Source organism: Neoarius graeffei, chromosome 3, assembly GCF_027579695.1.
Source record: "Neoarius graeffei isolate fNeoGra1 chromosome 3, fNeoGra1.pri, whole genome shotgun sequence".
NCBI lineage: Eukaryota > Metazoa > Chordata > Actinopteri > Siluriformes > Ariidae > Neoarius > Neoarius graeffei.
In genome coordinates, this window is record NC_083571.1 from 99,302,443 (window position 1) to 99,326,377 (window position 23,935).

Consider the following 23,935-nt stretch of genomic DNA (forward strand, 5'->3'; position numbering starts at 1 on the left):
CAAACTTAACACTCAGGATACACCCTCCCCTTGGTCACCCTTCATCACCTTCTTACAGTTATGACCTGACCCTCTGCGCCTGAGATCCAACTCACAACTTTACATCCACATGTAAATAGCTATATATAATAGGGCGGCGGATGGTAGCTGGAACAATAAGTGAATTGCGAATCTCAGCCTGCGCAGTGCATTATGGGATCGCTAATTTTTTTGGCTACCAAACAGCACTTCAAAATGGCGGAAAGCAGTATTGATAACTACGATTTAGATCAGTTTAAACTTTGGAAAGTTGACGATTTGAAACGGTTTTGCAGTCGTCGTGGACTGCCTGTGACAACCAAGACCACGACTGGCACTAGGGCAAAACGTAAAGAAGAACTGGTTGCCCTTGCCTATGCAGCATCAGTCCAGAACTTACCGTGCGTTTTATCTTAGGCCTACATTGTCTAGACTATACACACACATACATGTATATATATATATGAATACATCTACTGTTAATTATATAAAGTAATCTAAGCCTGCTTTAATCTGTAGGCCTCCTGACTATAATCTATATGGCCCTTATTATGGGACACGAAGGTGGGCGATATTACAGTAAGATGGAAAGATGTGGTAAACCTGTAGGCCTTTTCTGCATAATAACTACGTAATATTTTGGTAGAATTGCCAAAAATAAATGACAAACTAAATATCTGAACAAACAACTTTTTGCCATCTTTTACGTCCTTCTGGGTCTTTTTTTTCAGTTGGAAATGTAATCAAAACAAACGGAGGTTCACATTTACATGACCCGTCTTCAGATGTAGGCCCAGTACAATTTTGTGTTTTCTTCCACCGCTTAAGTTTATAACTTCCGTTAGTACACTGGTAAAAAGCACAGTGTGCACCGGTCATAGTTTTACAATTCACTTAAGGCTTAAGGTCTTTAAGCCAATCGCTATAAAGCTTTAAAGTTCACGGTCCGCTACCTGTCTTCCTATAGTAACTTCAGCGCCTCGGTAGTTCGTTTGGTAGCCGAAATAGTTGACCTAGAAAAGCCGCGCATGCGTACAAGCGTTGCGCACTTCGCTTATTATTTTTACTATTATGTTTATGGGTGATTCTTTAACTATGGGCACTATTGGCCTTGTGAACTTGAAGGGGAAAAAAGTGTGAAAATATAAATTGTCACACTGGGATAGGTAAACACAACTAGTCTAGTTTGATGGTTCATAAGAGAACACACTGATATTCTAAGACAAGTTGGTGATTTTTAACAGATTTCCCGACTCCCCTTGCACAAATGTAATTTCCATCACGTAAATATTTGTCATGTATTTTAAAATAGTATGATACACATCATTTCTTTTCACTGGAAGACCAATTTCATATATAGTTTTAGCAGTTTATGCCTATATTGTAATTCCCATGAATTTATGGATTAGGAAAATTAATTGTGATGAGGACCAAACACGAATCTTACGTCCACCACAACCTGAGATATAACATTGGAATGGTTAGATACACTTCAAGGAGTAACTACTTGTGTTTTTACTTGAAGTGGAACATTACCTCATAAATTATGCAGATGTTTTTAATGAGTGATTAGAGTTTTGTAACTATTTGTTTAAAAAGAAATGGGGTGATGGAAATTACTAGGCGTAGTGGAAATTACTGGTTGTTGTGGAAATTACAATAAATGGACCCCATAGAAAAACTAAACTTTTATTTTAAAACTTTATGAAGCACCCAATTCCATTCAACAAATTCATTTAGTATGTTTGAACCTTTCTTTTTAAAAAGACAACTTCATATACATTTCATATCATATATTGCATACAACATGAACAGTATTTTGAAACCGTTCACAAACAGTAGTCTTGACAGTATCATGAAAAGTATTCTGAACACAGAGAGAGGGAGGTTTGTCCTGAGAGCATGACCATTGTTGGCCAAGAGAGCATGACCATTGTTGGCATGTGAATGGTTAATCAGGAACACTAAAAACAAACAAACAAACAAACAAACAAACAAACAAACAAACAAAATAAGGCGGCGGCTGGAGTTGTCACAATGAGAACACAAGTCATTGGGCTGGGAACAGTATTCACAATAAAGAAAGAAAACATCACAACACAGCCATCATGTGAACTTGCAATCAAGTAAACCTGAAGACATTTGGATGAGATATTGAAACATTCTGATTACTCACAGTTTTCTGAGCTAAGCGAGGAGCGTGTGTGTGTGTGTGAGAGAGTGAGGGTACACTGCCGTGGTGGTTGGCCTGGACATGGGCTCTCTGTGAAAGGGAGATGGAGTGTGTGGGACAACATGGACTATACTGGATGCGATGGGCACCATGAACTTTGTGTGTGTCAGTGAGAAGTGAGCTATGAGTGGGGTAATGTGAAGGGGCATGAGGTAGTTGGGGTCTATGCGTGTCTGTGGTGTGAGAGAGCATTCAGTGATGTGGATGTGGGAGAGCATGGACAGGATGTGATGGGGGAAGAGTAGACTGAGTGTGTGAAGTGTGTGCATAGGCTGAATGTGTGGGGAGAGCATGAGATGAGTGTGTGAGAGAGCAAAGGCAGTGTATGGGGATCTAAGAATTTCGCCTGCATGCATAAATGTAATTTCCACCACACCATTGTAATTTCCACCCAAGAATGCAATGTGGTGGAAATTACGGTGGTAGAAATTACAATCTACAGTTTTTTGAGGAAAAATCTACGCTAACATCTTATATTAGCTAAGAAGTGGTATCTAGCATTTTGTGCACGCAAAATACATCTATGTGCGTTAAAAAAACAACTTATTTACAAACTCAGTTGACGTTACGGCATGTTTGGAAATTACATGCAATAAAAATATTTTCATTTCAAGCTATATTTACCTTAGCTTTTCTTCAAAAGTTGATGGATGAAGTCAAAATTCCCTCCATATCAGACATGTTCTCTGGTGTCACTGTTCATCTCCACAGAAACTACCCAAACAATCTTTCATACAAACCTTTTAAAGGGACATTACAGTGTTGTGGTGGAAATTGCAGCAATAGTGTGGGACAACTACATTTGGTTAAAAAAAAAAAAAACACAAAACAGTTGAATGACCTCGAATACCCCAATTATGTTTTGATTATTTTACTGATACTTCATTCAGTGACATTTTAAAACATTAGAAAAAACATTTTTTTTACAATTAATTTTTATCATTGAAGATCAAAAGTCTGGGTGTGGGACAACCACAAAACAGCAACATTTGCATATATAATGATGTTGAAAAAGGTGAAAAAGTCATCATACACTACCAGTACAAATTTCTTAAAACACTCTCATTGTAAAGATAACTATAAAGGTGTGAAATTTCCCTTTTTTTCTTTCTTTCATAAAATATGATCAAAGGACATAAAAGTGCCCGTAGTCTAAGAATCACCCTTATTTATATATTATATATTAGTGCTGTCAAGCGATTAAAATATTTAATCGCGATTAATGTCACGACTGTCATAGTTAACTCGCGATTAATCGCAATTTAATCGCACATTTTTGTCACATGAAAAACCATTGTAATTCTCTTAATCAGCATAAAAAAGTGAATGGGCTTGCTTCATATCAATGTTTTTTTTATTGCAGAGCATAACACGTCTTGTCACAGCCACTGACATCCATAACTTCCATATTAGATGCGAAAACCAAGGGATGAAAAATAAAGTGCATATCACTGTGAAAATAAAAAAGTTTTATTTTACTCTTCATTAGTTTCTTTTGAAGAGAAGTATTTGCCATAAAAGAAGAAAAAAACAGATAACAAAAATAAAAACATTCATCATGCGTTCAAAAACGTTCATCATAGTGTGGCACTGTATTATCTAATTCTCACTGCTTATAACTCTACACCTACCCGGTGGAGATGAGCTGGGAAACCGAAGACTGAAGGAAAAGTATTGAAAAGTATTTTTCCAGTCTCACCTGTGAAAGGTAATCCCATGTGATCTCGTTTGGACGGTAAACCTGTTGGTAGTTAAACGCAGTGCGCGACAAGCCTCAGCAGGAACTACGGGTGACTCGCAGGGCCAAATTAGAATTTGCGTTAACGGCACTATTTTTTTAATCACGTTAAATTGAGATCGCGTTAACGCGTTATTATCGCGTTAACTTTGACAGCACTAATATATACATATAATCTCCCTCTCCCCTCTTTTTTTAATTATTATTTTTTTGGTTTACAATTTTTTCCCCTCTCCTTTCCTCCCTTCTCTTTCTCTTTGCCTCCCTCTACTTCACTCATCCCTGTTCTGCCTGAGCCCCATGGGTGGCTTGGGCGGCCTGGTCCTGTCGGGTTGCCATGTGGGACCGGTGTTGGTCGGTGCTGTGGGGTATTCATGGGTTCTGGGCCCCCGCTGCGCACTTGCCCTTTGCACGCACGCACACATACCTCTTCCTGGCAATACGCAACACGCCTTATTCTCTTTTAAATGCACTACATATTAGATTGCATACATCATACATCTACCAATAACCAAGAACAACAAATAGACTAGGGCAAGCGAGGCGTGCATGCAGATGCCTCTGCAGGTGTTTCACTGCACGCCTCGCTTCTTTTAATGCTAACACAATTTAGAGGAGGTATATATCTAGGAGCACGCAGGGTTCTTGTGGCGTGCAGGGGGAAATCTGGGCGGAGACTCACCCTGCGCGCACACTTCTTTTAATGCAATACATTAGAGAAAGCCCACAATATAGCCATTTACATTCTTACATAGGACAAATATGGCGTGTTGCGTGATGGTCTGGAGTTGAGGTGTGGTGGGTCGTGAGGGGTGAGGGGGGTGCTGGGGGCCGTGGGCTGGTTAGCACGCAGGGCCTTCCCTCTGCTGTCTCATTGTGGTATATCCTGTGCGGGGACGGGATGACACCGTGGTCATACTTGGGTGCCCAGGCAATCTGTATAATCAGTCAGCTAATCAAATTATTCCTATTCTTATTTCTCTTATTATTATCCTACATAAAGTTCTCATCTCATCTCATTATCTCTAGCCGCTTTATCCTTCTACAGGGTCGCAGGCAAGCTGGAGCCTATCCCAGCTGACTACAGGCGAAAGGCGGGGTACACCCTGGACAAGTCGCCAGGTCATCGCAGGGCTGACACATAGACACAGACAACCATTCACACTCACACCTACGGTCAATTTAGAGTCACCAGTTAACTTAACCTGCATGTCTTTGGACCGTGGGGGAAACCGGAGCACCCGGAGGAAACCCACACGGACACGGGGAGAACATGCAAACTCCGCACAGAAAGGCCCTCGCCAGCCACGGGGCTCGAACCCGGACCTTCTTGCTGTGAGGCAACAGCGCTAACCACTACACCACCGTGCCGCCCCCCTACATAAAGATAATAATTCTAATTTCTTTTGGAACCCTCCTTCTCTGCAATCTAGCCTCCATCTCCCCGGTCCAACAGTAAGTCAGTACTACTCCTTATATATATATATATATATATATATATATATATATATATATATATATATATATACACACACACACACATACATACACACACACACCTCCATATACACATTATTCCTCACTGTTAATTTTGGTTTTTCACTCAATTTTAAATTCACTGTTGTGTTTGATTTTTGTGTAGTTGTATTGTGATTGTTTTGTATAATTGTATGGTATACGAAAAAAAAAAAAAGACAGAGATAAACTGCTTCCCAGTACTCCAGCTCTGACAAGCGAAACCGGACAGCACGACCCAGAACCGGCAAGTAAGCCTCATTTCACTTAAGAGTCCCACAGACAGCGTGTTGAACTGATCCATAATTTTAATCCGGTAAAAAAATTCAAGCAAAAATATTCTACACAAACAGATAAACAAAACAAAGTTCACTCAATCAACACACACATACAGATATGCTGCCATCATGGATGAGTGCAGCACTATAACACACCACACACACACAGTTACAGAAGCGAGTTATTTATAAAATCGCACTATCCAGTATCACCCAGATGGGGATGGATTCCCTTTTGAGTCAGGTTCCTCTCAAGGTTTCTCCGTTATGTCGTCTCAGGGAGTTTCTCCTTGCCACCTTGCCTCTGGCTTGCTCATTTGGGATACATTTACAAACTCATACAAGTAAAATTTATATCTGCAATTTATATAGTTCTGTGAAGCTGCTTTGTGACAATTTCCATTGTAAAAAGCGCTACACAAATAACTAAATAATTATTGAAATAATTGAACTGAGATCAGCAGTTATAGAAATACTCAACGCCTGTCTAGAACCAACAATCATGCCAGTGTTCTCCACGGGCACTTTTAAAGTGGCGCACCACCATGTTATAATTCTGGCCTGCCACCTTTCCCTTGCCCCCCCCCCCAAAAAAAAAAAGAAGGGGGGGGGGGGGGGGGGGTAACTTCATCAGTATACACCAAATAAAGCGTAAAAGTATTCACTTTATTATAATTTTGTAACAATTTAACACGCAGAAGACCATTAAACAAATGCATACGGGGCTACCTGAAGTGGCCACGCGACTGCAATAGAAAAAAAAATATATCTGGCCAGCTGCATACAGATTGTGACACAGAACTCTGCAGATTGAGGTCCATCCCTGCGTTACACTACACCACACCACATTACACTATACTGACACAGTAACGTTGGAAGCTACAAGCTGCAGCTAGTCAGCAGCTAAACAACTTTTCGGGTGCACACGCAGGTTGCTTGTAGTGTTACTGTGCAATGGTTACACTTATCTATCGTCTTTTCTGACCATACACTGTTACAGTAATCATATAACAGCACACACACACACACACACACACACACACACACTAGTGAAGTTCAGGTCTTATATTTTTATGTATCTGCGATTGTGTAGGTGAGAGCTGCATTTTCCCGTTGCTTCACTATGGTTGTTTACTGCAGGACTTCCGGGTTCCTGGGTCAAAGGATCCAAACTACGGAGGCCGGGGTGGCTTTGTAGTGCCAGTCTCGGGCACGCGCACCAGCTCGTACATTGATCGGAGTGGTTTCACCCAATTAGCATTAGGTGTATTGTAAAAAAAGTATGCATTTATTGTAATTGGGTATTTTGTTTATGCATGGAAGTTCATTTATTTTTCACACACAGAAAAAAAATATTAACTCAGGAATGCGCAACAGGCGCATCAGTCTCAACTGAAATGTCAAATGAGTCTCATATTGACAATAAAGATATGTACAGTAAGAATGTGTTAATTTTTTGTAAAATGATTTTAACAATGATTTAGCATTTCCTATCCATTTATTGGCCAGTTTCACAGTCAAAAAAGCCCAAAGTCCGTCAGCTTCAGGGGGACTTTGTCCTCCTGGACCCCGTTGGGGGCCTAAGCAGGCCCCCAAACCCATGCCACCACCTTTTATTTTTTAAAAGTGGAGAACCCTGCATACCATGGTCAAAATCACTGAGATCACATTTCCCCCCGCTATTCTGATGGTTGATGCAAAGATTACCCAAAGCTGCTGGCCCGTATCTGCATGATTTTATGCATTGCACTGCTGCTGAACATGTTTTAAAGCATACCTCTGACTTTGCCAATGGTCTGCCTGGAATTTCTGCCCATGATTGGGAGGGTAACCACTCCACTATCTTTGCCATTTTCCAGAAAGGAAGATGATAAGAGGCAGGCAGTGCCAACATGACCTGGGTGGACGTCACTTTGAACGACCTTTTCACTTAGATCCTCCTAGAGAGTAAACATAGGAACACTGAGTCACATAACTGCAGCAACACCACCACTCCTTGTTTCAACTAAGTACAGTAGCTTGTGCTTCAATGAGCACTACGGATAATGATTTTAAGTGGACAATCCTCCCAAAACTGGGAATATCAAATTGCTCCCCCCGCCCCAAATTTTGAGCTTTCTTTAAAGCAATTCTTTGAAAAGAGATATATAAAAACTCCATCTACACGAACAAAACAGAAAGGAGAGATACAGCTAACAAATGTGGAGGTAACACTGGGTTCAAAGTCAAGATTTATTAGAAGCCTATAAATCAATAATACATACCTCAAAAAACTCAAACACAAGCTCAAGGTTGTCAGGTTCCATAGTGTGAATACTGTACTCAGTCCACTGCGATGGCTCCAGAGCGTAACCACACTCTGGCTGGGAGTGACGGGACTTATAGCAACCATCACTGATCATACTAATCTCTAGTGTGGTGGTCATCTTGTGCCAGGATGAAGGGCTCTCATCATAATCATCTTCCTCTTCAATACCCTCCAGCATCAATTTCAGTCTAGAGTACATAATAAACTTAAAATTCCACACTTCCAAAAAAAAAAACAAAAAAAAAACAACCCCACACACCAAATATTCTCTCTGTGAAAGAACAGTACCTAAAGCGAGAGGTCTTGAATTTCTTCTTGGTAATGGACACTGGTGGCTTTACAGAGTAATGGAGACGTAGACGGATCTCTGTCTGACATGTCAGCCAGCCAGAGTCCACACATTCAACACCATCTGCATGGGAACACCTTACTTTAGCACCAAGTTGAAACAACCTGACAAAGTCACACAACTTATGGCAGTTGAATTATATACAACTTACTAAAGAATCCAAACTGCCCGTCATCAATTACATGGTCCGATTCTGTAAGACAAACCTTGTGTTAGCATCATTTTCATCTGCCATAACTGCACATCTACAAAAGAGGAATCCCCAGGGCAGAGCTATATTACAAACTGAAGACTTTTCCATTTTAAAGTTCTACAATTTACAACCCCGATTCCAAAAAAGCTGGGACAAAGTACAAATTCTAAATAAAAACGGAATGCAATGATGTGGAAGTTTCAAAATTCCATATTTTATTCAGAATAGAACATAGATGACATATCAAATGTTTAAACTGAGAAAATGCATCATTTAAAGAGAAAAATTAGGTGATTTTAAATTTCATGACAACAACACATCTCAAAAAAGTTGGGACAAGGCCATGTTTCCCACTGTGAGACATCCCCTTTTCTCTTTACAACAGTCTGTAAACGTCTGGGGACTGAGCAGACAAGTTGCTCAAGTTTAGGGATAGGAATGTTAACCCATTCTTGTCTAATGTAGAATTCTAGTTGCTCAACTGTCTTAGGTCTTTTTTGTCGTATCTTCCGTTTTATGATGCGCCAAATGTTTTCTATGGGTGAAAGATCTGGACTGCAGGCTGGCCAGTTCAGTACCCGGACCCTTCTTCTACGCAGCCATGATGCTGTAATTGATGCAGTATGTGGTTTGGCATCGTCATGTTGGAAAATGCAAGGTCTTCCCTGAAAGAGACGTCGTCTGGATGGGAGCATATGTTGCTCTAGAACCTGGATATACCTTTCAGCATTGATTGTGTCTTTCCAGATGTGTAAGCTGCCCATGCCACACGCACTAATGCAACCCCATACCATCAGAGATGCAGGCTTCTGAACTGAGCGCTGATAACAACTTGGGTCGTCCTTCTCCTCTTTAGTCCGAATGACACGGCGTCCCTGATTTCCATAAAGAACTTCAAATTTTGATACGTCTGACCACAGAACAGTTTTCCACTTTGCCACAGTCCATTTTAAATGAGCCTTGGCCCAGAGAAGACGTCTGCGCTTCTGGATCATGTTTAGATGCGGCTTCTTCTTTGAACTATAGTGTTTTAGCTGGCAACGGCGGATGGCACGGTGAATTGTGTTCACAGATAATGTTCTGTGGAAATACTCCCGAGCCCATTTTGTGATTTCCAATACAGAAGCATGCCTGTATGTGATGCAGTGCCATCTAAGGGCCCGAAGATCACGGGCACCCAGTATGGTTTTCCGGCCTTGACCCTTACGCACAGAGATTCTTCCAGATTCTCTGAATCTTTTGATGATATTATGCACTGTAGATGATGATATGTTCAAACTCTTTGCAATTTTACACTGTCGAACTCCTTTCTGATATTGCTCCACTACTTGTCGGCGCAGAATTAGGGGGATTGGTGATTCTCTTCCCATCTTTACTTCTGAGAGCCGCTGCCACTCCGAGATGCTCTTTTTATACCCGGTCATGGTAATGACCTATTGCCAATTGAGCTAATGAGTTGCAATTTGGTCCTCCAGCTGTTCCTTTTTTGTACCTTTAACTTTTCCAGCCTTTTATTGCCCCTGTCCCAACTTTTTTGAGATGTGTTGCTGTCATGAAATTTCAAATGAGCCAATATTTGGCATGAAATTTCAAAATGTCTCACTTTCGACATTTGATATGTTGTCTATGTTCTATTGTGAATACAATATCAGTTTTTGAGATTTGTAAATTATTGCATTCCGTTTTTATTTACAATTTGTACTTTGTCCCAACTTTTTTGGAATCGGGGTTGTAAATGCAACGATACGTTGACAGAACTAAATGACAAAATCTGTAAACTCACATGACAAACTGTGAATGCGCTGCACTAGGAATGCCTCCAAATATTTGTAGATGACAAACTTGGCATGAAATATAGTCTAGCTTATTAAAGGAGAACTGAAGGCAAATTTATCATCAAAATTCTATTTCTCATTTTATAAAATGTAGGAATGCATTTCTGACAGCTATTTTGTCACTGCTATAGCAAGTTATGAGTGTTTGAAATATGCTATGTGATATATCAGTCCATATGTCAAAGCAATGGCTGTAAATGAGATTTGATGAGACCTGTGCGAGACATCGTAGGACGGAAGTAAAATGTACAGCGGAAATCAAAGTGACCAACATCTGCCAATGTTGTCAAAAGACATGCGTGCACCCTCCTTCGAATGCTGACGTAATCAAGCCGGAAGTTTTCCCTGTGTCCGAAATTGCTCCCTACTCACTATATAGGGCACTATATATAGTGGGGACGCCATTTTGTAGTGCTGTCCAAAACCTTAGTGAGGATTATGTGGGAAATACGCTCAGTACAAGATGTATTTATCACAAAAATACATGCATGTATTTATTATTTTGAAAACCCACCAGCCGCCTGATCTGGCACGTTTTCATTGTGTGACAGTAATGACGTAAATACCAGCGTGACGGACTAGTCCTTATCCTGTCGTCTTTCCAACTCTTCTCTCCTCCACGTTGGTTCGAAGTCGTATGGAATAATCTCCATGTCACGTATGCGAGGGAGGCGGATGTATGTGCAGAAGTATACAGTTTAATAAAGTGCAGAATATATATACAGTGAGACAAATATATACACAGGCAAACAATCCAAACCGGCAGGCTAGATCAAAAACGAGAATACAGGCAAAAGGGTCAGTCGAGGCGCAAACAGTACATCAAAGGCTAAGCAAGGACAAGAACCAGGCACAAGGATCATGAAACAGGAAAGCAAGACAACGGGTACAAAGTCTCGGTAATGTGTATTGTAATACTTCGCGATTCAAATGCATCAGCACAGTCCTTCAACAGGCAAAACACATAGTTCCTTAATTGAGCTCAGGTGTGCCTTGTTCACGACATGCGTGCTGGAGTCCACTCGGCGTGCACGCAGCCCAAGGCGCGCTTTTCAGGTGCACGCCCCACAGCACACAGGACTGACACTCCATCACTGATCTTCTTCTTCTGGCTGCTCCCGATTAGGGGTCACCACAGCAGATCTTTCATCTCCATTGCTCCCTGTCCTCCACATCCTTCTCTACCACACCTGCCACTTTCATGTCCTCTCTCACCACATCCATGTATCTCCTCTTTGGCCTTCCTCGTTTTCGTTTGCCTGGAAGCTCCATCCTCAACATTCTCCTTCCAACATGCTCTGCATCTCTTCTCAGGATGTGCCCATACCATCTCAATCTCATCTCTCTTAGCTCAATTCCCAAGCTCTCCACATGTGCTGTCCCTCTGATGTGCTCGTTCCTTATCCTGTCCAACCTTGTCACTCCCATCGCAAACCTTAACATCCTCAACTCCGCCACCTCCAACTTTGCCTCCTGTCTCTTCGTTAAGGGTACGGTCTCCAATCCATACATCACAGCTGGTCTCACTACTCTCTTATACAGCTTACCTTTCACTTTTGCTGGGACTTTCCTATCACAAATGACTCCCGAAATCCTTCAACTGATCCACCCTGCCTGCACTCTCTTTCTCACCTCACTATCGCAGCCCCCATTTTCCTGCACAGTTGACCCCAGGTACTTGAATTCACCAACTTTCTTTACGTCTGCTCCTTGCATCTTCACTACACTCTCATCCCCATTCTCACTGATGCACATGTATTCTGTTTTGCTCCTGCTCGCTTTCATTCCTCTTTGTTCCAATGCATCCGTCCATCTCTCCAAACCCAACTCAACCTCCTTTCCACTTTCACCACATATCACAGTATCATCTGCAAACATCGTGTTCCATGGTGACTCTTGCCTCACTTTGTCCGTCAAGCTATCCATCACTATGGCAAACAAGAAAGGACTCAAAGCAGATCCTTGATGGAGTCCCACCTTCACCTTGAACTATTCAGTCGTTCCAACTGCACACCTCACTGCTGTTTCACTGTTCTCATACATGTCTTGCACTGCTCTAAGATACATCTCATTTCACTCCACACTTTCTCATACAATACCATAACTCATCTCTCGGCACTCTATCGTATGCCTTCTCCAGGTCTACAAACACACAATGTAGCTTTCTCTGGCCTTCTCCATCAACATTCTTAGAGCAAAAATTGCATCCGATGCACTCCTCCTTGGCATAAACCCGTACTGCTGTTCACAGATTGCTACCTCCCTTCTCAATCTCACCTCCAATACCCTTTCCCATAGCTTCATGGTGTGGCTCATCAATTTTATTCCTCTGTAATTACTGCAGCTCTGTACATCTCGCTTATTCTTGTATACTGAGACTAGCACACTCTTTCTCCATTCAATTGGCATTTTCTCATTCTCTAGGATCTTATTAAACAATCTCGTTAGGAACTCCACAGCCGTCTCACCCAAACATCTCCAAGCCTCAATCGGGATGCCATCTGGTCCGACTGCTTTCCCAGTCTTCATTCTTTTCATGGCTGCCCTCACCTCATCCTTACTAACCAACTCTGCTTCCTGACTTGCTGTCTCCAACGAATCTGACCTTTTCTCTCATGGATTCTCCTCATTTAATAAATCCTCAAAGTACTCTTTCCACCTTCTTAATACACTCTCTTTGTTTGTCAGCACATTTCCATTTACATCTTTCATCACTCTTACCTGCTGTACATCCCTCGCTTCCCTGTCTCTCTGCCTAGCTAGTCTGTACAGGTCTTTCTCTCCTTCTTTGGTCTCCAGCCTTTCGTACAACTCCTGGTCTCTTTTCAATCCGCATGTTAGGTTTGGCACAGTTTTACGCCGGATGCCCTTCCTGACGCAACCCTCTCCAATTTATCCGGGCTTGGGACCGGTACCAAGAGTATGCTTATTCACCCCCAGTGACTGGATTGACACTCCATCACTGATGAAGCTGGCATAATCTCGAAATTAATCTAAATTGGAATGATATGGCGATCTGGCCACTGTGTAAACAGTTTTCAAAATGGCGGCGCTGACACTTCACGTTTGAAGTCTCGCCCAAGTTTTGTGAAGATCGCGCAGATAAGCGACGCCTGCCGTGGACCAAACGAACTAAATTCAACATGGCTAAAAACCGAAAAGGCTGATAAGCGTCATATAATATGCCAATACGAGTCACGATATAAGGTTAATAAAACCGAAAACGTAATTGAATAACATGTTAATTAAGAAATAAAGCAAGTTTAAAAATTATTTCAGTTCCCCTTTAAGTGTTTATGCTGTACATACAGGATATGGTAATTACAACGTAAATAATCTTTGTGTGAAAAGAATTAACCTAAAGGCATTTTTCAAAAAGCCTCAAGACAGTCAGTGTTAATAAAACAAAATCAATCAATCGATCAATCAATCAATGGTATTACATCGTGCAGGTAATTAGCACTGGAGCACACATCATGGCACAAACAATAATTAAAAAAAGCCTTACAAACCTTAAAAAAAAAAAAAGGACAGTGTGAGCCTACCTTGGTTGAAAATTTTGTAAAGAAACAAAAACACAAAGCAAAAGATAAAAAAAAGACAAAAAATACGGTGCTCCTTAACATTTGTTCTACTGTTAGTTTAAAAAACATTTCCTAAGTCTTATTAACTCTAAATAAAAATAGAATTCTAAAATGGCAAATAAACTGGGAGTAAGATGTTGCATAGCTAAAGTAAACAGCCACATAGTAACTAAAGAGGGGCTGACAACTGATGGGAAACCATTAGATCAGCATGTTTTGTCTGAGAAAATGTGCTGTATGAGTAAGTTGGGTTGTAGGATAGGGACCTTGCAAATGATTGAAACACTGAACCAAACCGTGCACTATTCTGGATTTATATACCTGAGGAACTCAATGACCGAGGCTGCTGATGGGTCTCCCAATTATTGACTATGACTTGACATGGACCACCTGCAGTCTGTAATTCCAATGTTTGACATGGTGTTAAGATTGTTGGGGGAAAAATTACAATTAAATCAGACTTTGGACTCAACCAAAGTCTCACTCTGAAACAAATAATTTGAGACAGTATAGTCACCACTCTCTCAGCCACCCAGCCACAATTGGTTGACATCTGAAAAGTGGATTCATTAGTCAAAAGAAATACATGCATTACAAGGCTACACAACTGCTCTGACATTTTTATTTAGATGATTTCTGCCTTACTGAAGAAAGTCTACACACTATTATACTTACCAGTTTGAAATTAGAAACTGCTCTGACTGCATCAATGGGAAGATTATTAAAAAAAAAAAACAACAAAACAGTACTAACATTTAAAGCTACAGTGTGTAGGATTTCTTGGTTAGAAATTTAAAAAAATAGCCTGAGTGAATCAGGAGAGATACTTTACAACTAAGCTTCTGTGAATTGCCATGGGACTTCTATAATACAAAGTTACAGGAATTCAGAATTGTCAAATTCAACTTGGTGGGAAACTTTGAACACACGCATCGTACACCAGCTCAGACCAAGTACACTATATTGCCAAAAGTATTTGCTCACCTGCCTTGACTCACATATGAACTTAAGTGACATCCCACTCCTAATCCATAGGGTTCAATATGACGTCAGTCCACCCTTTGCAGGTAGAACAGCTTCAACTCTTCTGGGAAGGCTGTCCACAAGGTTTAGGAGTGTGTTTATGGGAATTTTTGACCATTCTTCCAGAAGCGCACTTGTGAGGTCACACACTGATGTTGGACGAGAAGGCCTGGCTCTCAGTCTCCGTTCTAATTCATCCCAAAGGTGTTCTATCGGGTTGAGGTCAGGACTCTGTGCAGGCCAGTCAAGTTAATCCACACCAGACTCTGTCATCCATGTCTTTATGGACCTTGCTTTGTGCACTGGTGCACAGTCATGTTGGAAGAGGAAGGGGCCAGCTCCAAACTGTAAAAACAGTCTGCATGCCTAGGTGCTTGATTTTATACACCTGTGGCCATGGAAGTGATTGGAACACATGATTCCGATAATTTGGATGGGTGAGCAAATACTTTTGGCAATATAGTGTATGTCCCAACTAATCATGTTTGAAGGATGTATGGCCAAAGGCCTGCCCCCAAATGTCTGGTATGCCTTAACACGGAGAAGCCTCTTCCTATCATCTACATCGAGTTAGGTATCTCACAATAATTGGCCTTAAAGGAACAGTCCACCGTACTTCCATAATGAAATATGCTCTTATCTGAATTGAGACGAGCTGCTCCGTACCTCTCCGAGCTTTGCGCGACCTCCCAGTCAGTCAGACGCAGTCAGACGCGCTGTCACTCCTGTTAGCAATGTAGCTAGGCTCAGCATGGCCAATGGTATTTTTTGGGGCTGTAGTTAGATGCGACCAAACTCTTCCACGTTTTTCCTGTTTACATAGGTTTATATGACCAGTGACATGAAACAAGTTCAGTTACACAAATTGAAACGTAGCGATTTTCTATGCTATGGAAAGTCCGCACTATAATGACAGGCGTACTAACACCTTCTGCGCGCTTCGGCAGCGCATTGATACGGAGCTCAGATATCAATGTGCTGCCGAAGCGCGCAGAAGGTGTTAGTACGCCTGTCATTATAGTGCGGACTTTCCATAGCATAGAAAATCGCTACGTTTCAATTTGTGTAACTGAACTTGTTTCATGTCACTGGTCATATAAACCTATGTAAACAGGAAAAACGTGGAAGAGTTTGGTCGCATCTAACTACAGCCCCAAAAAATACCATTGGCCATGCTGAGCCTAGCTACATTGCTAACAGGAGTAACAGCGCGTCTGACTGCGTCTGACTAACTGGGAGGACGCGCAAAGCTCGGAGAGGTATGGAGCAGCTTGTCTCAATTCAGATAAGAGCATATTTCATTATGGAAGTACGGTGGACTGTTCCTTTAATGACACAGAGCAAGGTGAAGATGCATGGACATGCCAAAACTCCTTCACACAAGACCTTTGTGTTTCAGAGATAGTATACAAGCATTAGTCAGCTACCTTGTCATTATTGGCTGTGTAATGTTTACTGCCCTCATAAAGATCAAGCAGCACTGGGGTCACAAAAAACCTCACAAAACAGTCAGTCAATGTTACAGAGCTAGCTTTCTAATGTTAGTGCATTGTTAAAAGACAAGCTCAGTCATTCGGATAGTACTCTGTCACTAAGATCGATGTGCACAACAAAGATTTTATTCTCATGACACACCTATAATGCTTGGTAGAGCTCAATAAAGAAGAAACAATTAAGCCTACAGTTTGGGTTGCATCCCAAACCACATACTACCACATCAAGTCTCTCTATTCGGCACATCACTGCAGTGACGTGGCTGCAAAGTTCCCAGGAAAGAATTACAGTAGTGGTTTCCCGTCGCCTTCTATTGGATTATTATCAGAGATGCACCGATTGACCGGCTGCTGATCGGAATCGGCCGATTTTTACGTGATCGGCCATGACCGGTGACCGGCCGGGCAAAATTAAAATATGCCGATTTTCTGCCGATCAAAACTTGTGTATCACAGAGATGAAAGTGGAAATACTTGTAATTCGCAACTAAAAAGACTGCAGCTACACTGGCAGCTTGAACATGCTTTCTAGTGCGATTGTGTTGCGCTTGCGCAGAACAGTGTCAGTCCTGCGCACCTAACGAGCTCCGGCGCGCGCGCCGTTAACAACAACAAAAAAAATTCACTATATTATATAGTTGCAAGCGCAACACAATCGCACTAGAAAGCATGTTCAAGCTGCCAGTGGAGCTGCAGCCTTTTTAGTTGCGAATTACGAGTATTTCCACTTTCATCTCTGTGATACACAAGTTTTGATTGGCAGAAAATCATCAAAAAAAATTTATTATATTTGGATATCCAAATATAGTGAATTTAGATATTGGATGTGAAAAGAAGAAAACATTTGTGGTTGTGTGAATTTCCCATTACAGGAATTAATATGTTAGCCTATTACCAAACATCTAGTTAGATTTATACAAAGAGAGAGAGAGAAAAAAATGTCTTTTTGTTTTTTTACAACCTTGGTTGCACTTGATTCCATTGGAAATTACTCTACAAATACACATTTGACAAAGATGATAGAATGGCTATGGTGTAAGTATGACTGGAAATTATTTTTGTATTTTGATACTGAATGAATAAATGGGTTGTTCTATAAGGCGTAAGTTTTCAGATCTAAATAGGCTTATGAAAGTGTGTTCCATAGCAGTAGGCAAATAATATATGAGGGGGAAGTTGTTTTTGTGCCAGATATTGGATGGGAAAAGAAAAAATGTTTGTGTGAATTTCCTATTTCAGGAATTAATATGTTAATACCAAACATGAAGAAAGATCTTACAAAGAACAATGTCTTTCTGTTTGTTTTCAACCTTTGAGGTGTTGAAAATTTATTACTGAAAATCTGGCAGAATGTTCTATTAAACAAAAGATAAAAAGAAAATAGTCTTTGTGTGTGCTGTGAAGTGGTTTGAAAAAATGAAATCGGAATCGGCTAAAATCGGTATCGGCAGGTCACACTCTATGGGAAATCGGAAATCGGAATCGGCCCAAAAAATTGCAATCGGTGCATCTCTAATTATTATAGCCGTTTTCTCCTCTCAACCATTCATATACATTCACATCTACGGGCAACCTAACCGCATGGCTTTGGATGGGGGAAACTGGAAGTTCGTAACCTGGGCTGTGCTGCATGATTCTCCACTGGAATGGTCAGAATAATCTAAAGGCTGTGACAGGCAAATAATACACATTTAACTTGTATACACACAGGGGCAAAATACAAACTCTACATAGAAAAGCCCCAGTCGGCCATGAGGCTCGAACCCGGACCCTTCTTGCTGCGAGACGACAGTGCTAACCACTGCACCACCATGCCGCCCCCACACCAAGTACAATATCAATAGTCTATACTAGTTAAATGTGTATTATTTGCATATCACAGCCTTCAGATTATTCTGACCAATGGAGGATCATGCAGAACAATCCAGGTTATGAAATTCTTCTACAAGTAGCTTGAAATATCATTATCCTACCAGAAAGGGGAAAATTCCCAAATCTTACATCCTGTAGCTTTAACACTGCCTACAAATCAACAAGCTACAACTTAGAGAAAAGCTAACACTTCGATGTGAGCATTACTAACTGTTAGTTATTCAGTGTGGAATGGGGTTGGAAAAAAAATATTATCCAACTGGCAGCTTGCACTATTTAGTAATAGTGCTGCACATTTAATCATGCATAATTATCAATACACTGACATGTAATAAACAGAAAACAAAAATGATAGAATTCTATGTATGCATTTGCTTGGTGCATGACAAGTGGTCCTACCTAATAAAACCAAAAGGTTTTATATATGTTAAAAAATAAAAATATGTAAAAAATAAAACACCCCTCCCCCACACCAAAAAATACCCTGCATGGGGTGTTCTGAGAGCCAGTGTGGCATTTCTACTGTGTATTCTATGAGCACTCTAGAGCTCGTTATGAAATCACATGCACTCAAACAAATAAACCATCAGTACAATTATTTAAGCAAACCGAAAAAAAAGTCAATTATCAGCTCCCAAAAAGTAAATGTGTATGAGGAGAACTTGGTACTACCACTCCTCCCACCAAGACTGAGACGTCTATTGCTTACAAAACATCACTGTTGAATAATAAAAAAAAAAAAACCAAAAACATTCATAGAGAAACGAAGATAGTAAGATGGTGTGTATTTTAATTAAACCTTAGCGGACTAAAAACAAGAGCACTTAGGCAAGCAAAGGTCAATCACCTTAATGGTAGACAGGGAAAACAATTCACAGGTCATTTTACACAAATTGCATAATACGGTCAGAAATACAGTTACATTAAAATATTCTAGAAAATTGTAAGCAAAATTATCAGTATATTTAGTTTGAAATATAAATACTTAAAGTCAGGTTTCTCTTGTAAAATTATAAAATGTCTAACTTTTTTTTTTTAATCTAAAACAGTCTAGTAAGTAAAGTATTCAAATGTGGTTTAGAAAAAAGTGCTCACCTTCGCTTCCAGGAAGAACCCCTTAAAATAGCGATACTTGATTTCTACTCCCTTTGAAACGGTGATGGATCTTTTCCATAGATTGCTGGAAGAAGACAGATGGTAGAAATGACTTCCAATTATAATCATGGTGGTGGTGGGGGGGATGACGACGACACAAGTGCACACCTACCCATCCTCCTCTGTGGGTTGTAGAGGCAGCGCTTTCTGATGACACCAACTGCCGAGAGTCTCGCAGCTTCCAACTACTGCTATCACCTCACCTGGTTTAAAGCAAACAAACCGTTAAATATAGCCCCAGTTAAAAGTTTGGATACACTTACCCATTCATAGGTTTTTCTGTATTTTGACCATTTCCTACACTGTAGAACAATACTGAAGTCATCAAAACTATGAAATAACATATGGAACATACGAGCTGTTTCAAAATCAGGGTAGACTTTTCTGGTCCACAACAGTCCAAAAATTCTAAATCTCAGATTTTTGTATTTCTCTGCTGCCAAAAATGACCTTCTGAGATGGAAATTAACTGCACAGGATTTCAAAGCTACAGCAGGGCTCGACATTAGCACTTGCCCGATGGCCCGGCGGTGTTTTTTTACGTCTTTCGGGCCAGTTCAGGCCACTAAATTTGGCCAAACAGTGGCCCGGGCGGGCCAGTACATTTTCGATACAAATTAAATTTTATTACTCATATTTTACCCAGAATTGTGAAGAAATTGTTCGTAAAATGCATCTTTTTGATACTAGGTCCACCATCTTTGTTTTCGTTACCCTCCACGCTGCGGCAGGAGTGTGTCGTCTTCGTGCATCTTTGGAGATGTTCGGCGCTGTTCGGAAGCGTCATTTTGGTGGGAAAATAGCACCTTGTAGATGAAGACGGTTGCGGTAAGGAGACCATCAGAACGGTGAAATTCAAATAGAAATACGTTCAAACTCCACGCTCCCCAACCTGGCCAAAGGCCAGGTCAACAGTTTAAATACGATCGTGCATAAATTAACTATCGGGTGTTAACGAACAGCTTCATTTTGAACTCGGCAGCCAATCAGAGCGCGTGGCGTCACGCTCGGTTTACAACTTGCCAAATCGTAAAACAGCATTTCAACACGCGCTTTAGCTTCAGATGGTGTAAAATCGTTCAGACTTTGTATATTAATATCAATTTCAGGATGCACTGCCAAGAAATATGGCTACACGTGTATCAACTTTTAGTGATTAAAGAATGAAGTATAAATGTTGGTTGCTATGACTGAAATAGAAGAACAGATAAAATAATGTGGTAAATTAGATCTGATCCCATATATTACATTATTCAAATATCCAAAGATGATGAAATCTATCAAAATAGCCAAACTAGGTCTACATTAGTTCATTACAACAAAAATAACTATTCTGACCCTCCCTGGTACAACCAGACCATGCTAAACCCAGTATACCCCCAGTTGCTAGGGTAGCTGCTGTTGCCATGGCAACGGTTTATGCAAATGAGCTGAATTTGCAAAAATGTACTACTAGTTCCCCCAAGGACATATCCTGAAAATTTGGTGTTTATATCTTGTCTTATTAAAAAAAAAAAATACATTTCACCCCTGAGCATACCTGTTAATTAGCTAATTAACAGGTAATTAGGGTTATAAATCACCCCCGAGCACGTAAGGCTTTGCAAAAATCTCACTAGATTATTCCCCAAAGTCCACCCTTTCAGGAAATGTATGGTTTGTCAATGATTCTCATGATATTTTATTAATTAAGAAATAAAACTTCTTCATGGGCAATAAAAATGCCCATTTAAATCCAGCATGATAAGGGTTAGTATGCCGCCCTCACCTTTCATCCAGACTTGGGACTGGCCTGTGTGTGTCTTGTGGCTATTATATAAAGATGTATTTAAAAAGTTCACTGTACTTCTATTTCTATAAGAATATCTACAGTGGTGAGAATTCAATATCTACAATGTTGAGAATATATGAGCCAAAGTTGAAACCATGACAAGAAAGGAAAATATGTCTACATCACACAGGGTGGGTTACAGGCAAAGCTTATTCTATAAACAAGTTAGTTGCATGGTGAGGCAAAACTTAGCTTATTCTAAAACTTATACAAACAATTGTTAACGTAAAACAGTAATCAACAGCATGTGTTAAACGAACAGAGAACAAGAACAAAGGAAATTTTTAAATGTAACTAAGAAATTGATAGAACAAGAAATGCAAACAATAAAATATCAATGTGAAAAAAACAATAAAGATATAATAATGTTAGCAAAATATGAATAATCTTAATTTCACCTTAAAATGCACCAGAATTAGGGCTGCACGATTATGGAAAAAATGATAATCACGATTATCTTGTTCAAAATTGTAATCACGATTATTCTTGATGTTAGGGAAATCACTTAAATTTTATTTCACTATATTCAAACAAACAATATGAACAGCTTTCAGTGCAGAATGAAATTTAAAAGAGAAATTCTGATTTCCAAATGACAAATAAATGAAATTTATCCAAGAAATTACCAAAGGATGAACGAACTGAAAACTCAATTGCAACAATTACATAGCATTATAATGAGGCCTACAAGTTTTTAGCTAGAAAGACCAGCCTATCAACATACTCTGGCTTTAAACATGAGCGAAGGCAGGTCACAACATTGCCTCCAGTGCTAAATACGCTCAATCTGTTACCTCCTCTCACGCTATCACCCCTTGAAGAAGATACCGCCAGTGTTGCCAGACACTGCTGATGTTTTCCAGCCCAAAATATGTTCAAATCCGCCAAAAAGCACTTAAAACCGCCCAATCTGGCAACACTGGATACCGCTGCACTGAAGCTCTGCGCACTTGGCTTGCTTGCTTATTTAGGCGGAGTAATGAAACCTTACATGCGTCGGTTCGCCCCCTAATGGTTTGGCGGAGTACTGGTCAAAAAGTGCTTGATCAGATATGCAGCAGAGCTCGCATTTTAAATGGAAATAAATCGCGATTTTCATTTAATTTAATCGTGACAGCCAAAATCGCGATTTTCGATTAAATTCGATTAATTGTGCAGCCCTAACCAGAATGCACGAATATGAATTGAAAAATCAAAATTTTCCGGGGGAAGGCCCCCAGACCACCCTCTTTGTGCAAGCACCTGCGGTACTTGCAGTGGCTGCGTGTGGCAGCCGTGGTTTGGGTACCGCGCGCATTCGGGCCACCACATTTTCCATTTGGGCCAGTAACTTAGTAACTTTTCAATTCCACTGGCCCAATGGGCCACCATTGGGCCCATTAATGTCTTAATTTACAAATGCTTAATGTCTAGGCCTGCTTACATAACAGAGTTAAAATTTTGAGTACGAGATTCCAAGTAACTTTGTAACAAAATGACTTTTACAGTGACTCAAAACTAGACATGGTAATCTCATTTGACATTCAGACTAAAATCTGCTAGACAAATAGAAGAAAATAAAAACTCTTCAAATATAAAAATCTACATCCTCCAAAGCACAGGACTATGACTGTCATTTTTATTATGAATGAAAAAAATGTATATAATAATAACAACAACAACAACAACAACATAACCATTGATTGGCAGTTTGGCACTTATAATACTGTACTACAAAGTGTCATGTAAACTGAACTCTTAAAGGGCATATTCTGGACCAATTTCGTTTTTTTTTTAAATATGAAAGCATGTCCCTTTACACACTCATCCAGAAGGGTAATTTTGCACAAGGCCATCTATCTACAGCAGAAAAAAATAAAATAACAAAACGCGTCTGGAAAAATCCCAAGGGAGTCTGGAGCCAGATTCGTGATGTCACGTGCGGAAGCACGAGCAGGCTGAGTGAGCTTTGCGCAGTCTCAGTGCACAGCCTGTGTAGACCAAGCGCTCCCATTTCTCTCTCATTGTCCAGTCTTTTGGAAAACGATGAGTACTAATCCCATCAAGATTGGTGTTGCTACACCCTCCTACGATACATCTGTTAACCATTTTAATAATTACATGAGAACGTTGAAGAAATTTGCAGAAAACCACCAGGTCATTTTCTCATAAACAAACCAGCACTGACGTAGGATTCAGAGGGAGGCATCCTGTAGATGACGTCACGAAAATCAATGTTTGCCGGGAAATTCAAATGCAAAGTTTTTTCAGAGGCGGACCAATTCCCCTCAAATGGCTTGATTTCAACTGAATTTTTCTGGTATTGCGCAAGGTAAAAAAATTGCAGAGAATGCAGAATGTGACAGATATTTGACCAAAGTTTAATATAAAATAGGAGAATTACATTGATCTTGCTCCTGAATTTACCCGTGATATGCATGTTAATCACTCAATCTTGATCGACTGGATCAAACAGATACTGTCAAATAAGGCTACAACGATTCACCACGGTGCACCGAAAATCGAGTTTG

General features: G+C 40.4%; 1 protein-coding gene across 2 annotated transcripts in view; it reads right to left on the reverse strand.

Moving 5' to 3' along the window:
- The window catches only part of gpcpd1 (glycerophosphocholine phosphodiesterase 1), an 87,937-nt gene that overhangs the window by 51,797 nt on the left and 12,205 nt on the right, over nucleotides 1–23,935 (reverse strand). For both annotated transcript variants that reach the window (XM_060917758.1, XM_060917759.1), the window contains 7 exons: nucleotides 19,707–19,797; nucleotides 19,535–19,619; nucleotides 14,373–14,448; nucleotides 8,591–8,632; nucleotides 8,379–8,502; nucleotides 8,047–8,278; nucleotides 7,560–7,722 (listed from right to left, as the gene is read on the reverse strand). In XM_060917758.1, the coding sequence (XP_060773741.1) occupies nucleotides 7,560–7,722; nucleotides 8,047–8,278; nucleotides 8,379–8,502; nucleotides 8,591–8,632; nucleotides 14,373–14,448; nucleotides 19,535–19,619; nucleotides 19,707–19,797 (813 nt within the window). The remainder of the gene's footprint in view (nucleotides 1–7,559; nucleotides 7,723–8,046; nucleotides 8,279–8,378; nucleotides 8,503–8,590; nucleotides 8,633–14,372; nucleotides 14,449–19,534; nucleotides 19,620–19,706; nucleotides 19,798–23,935) is intronic.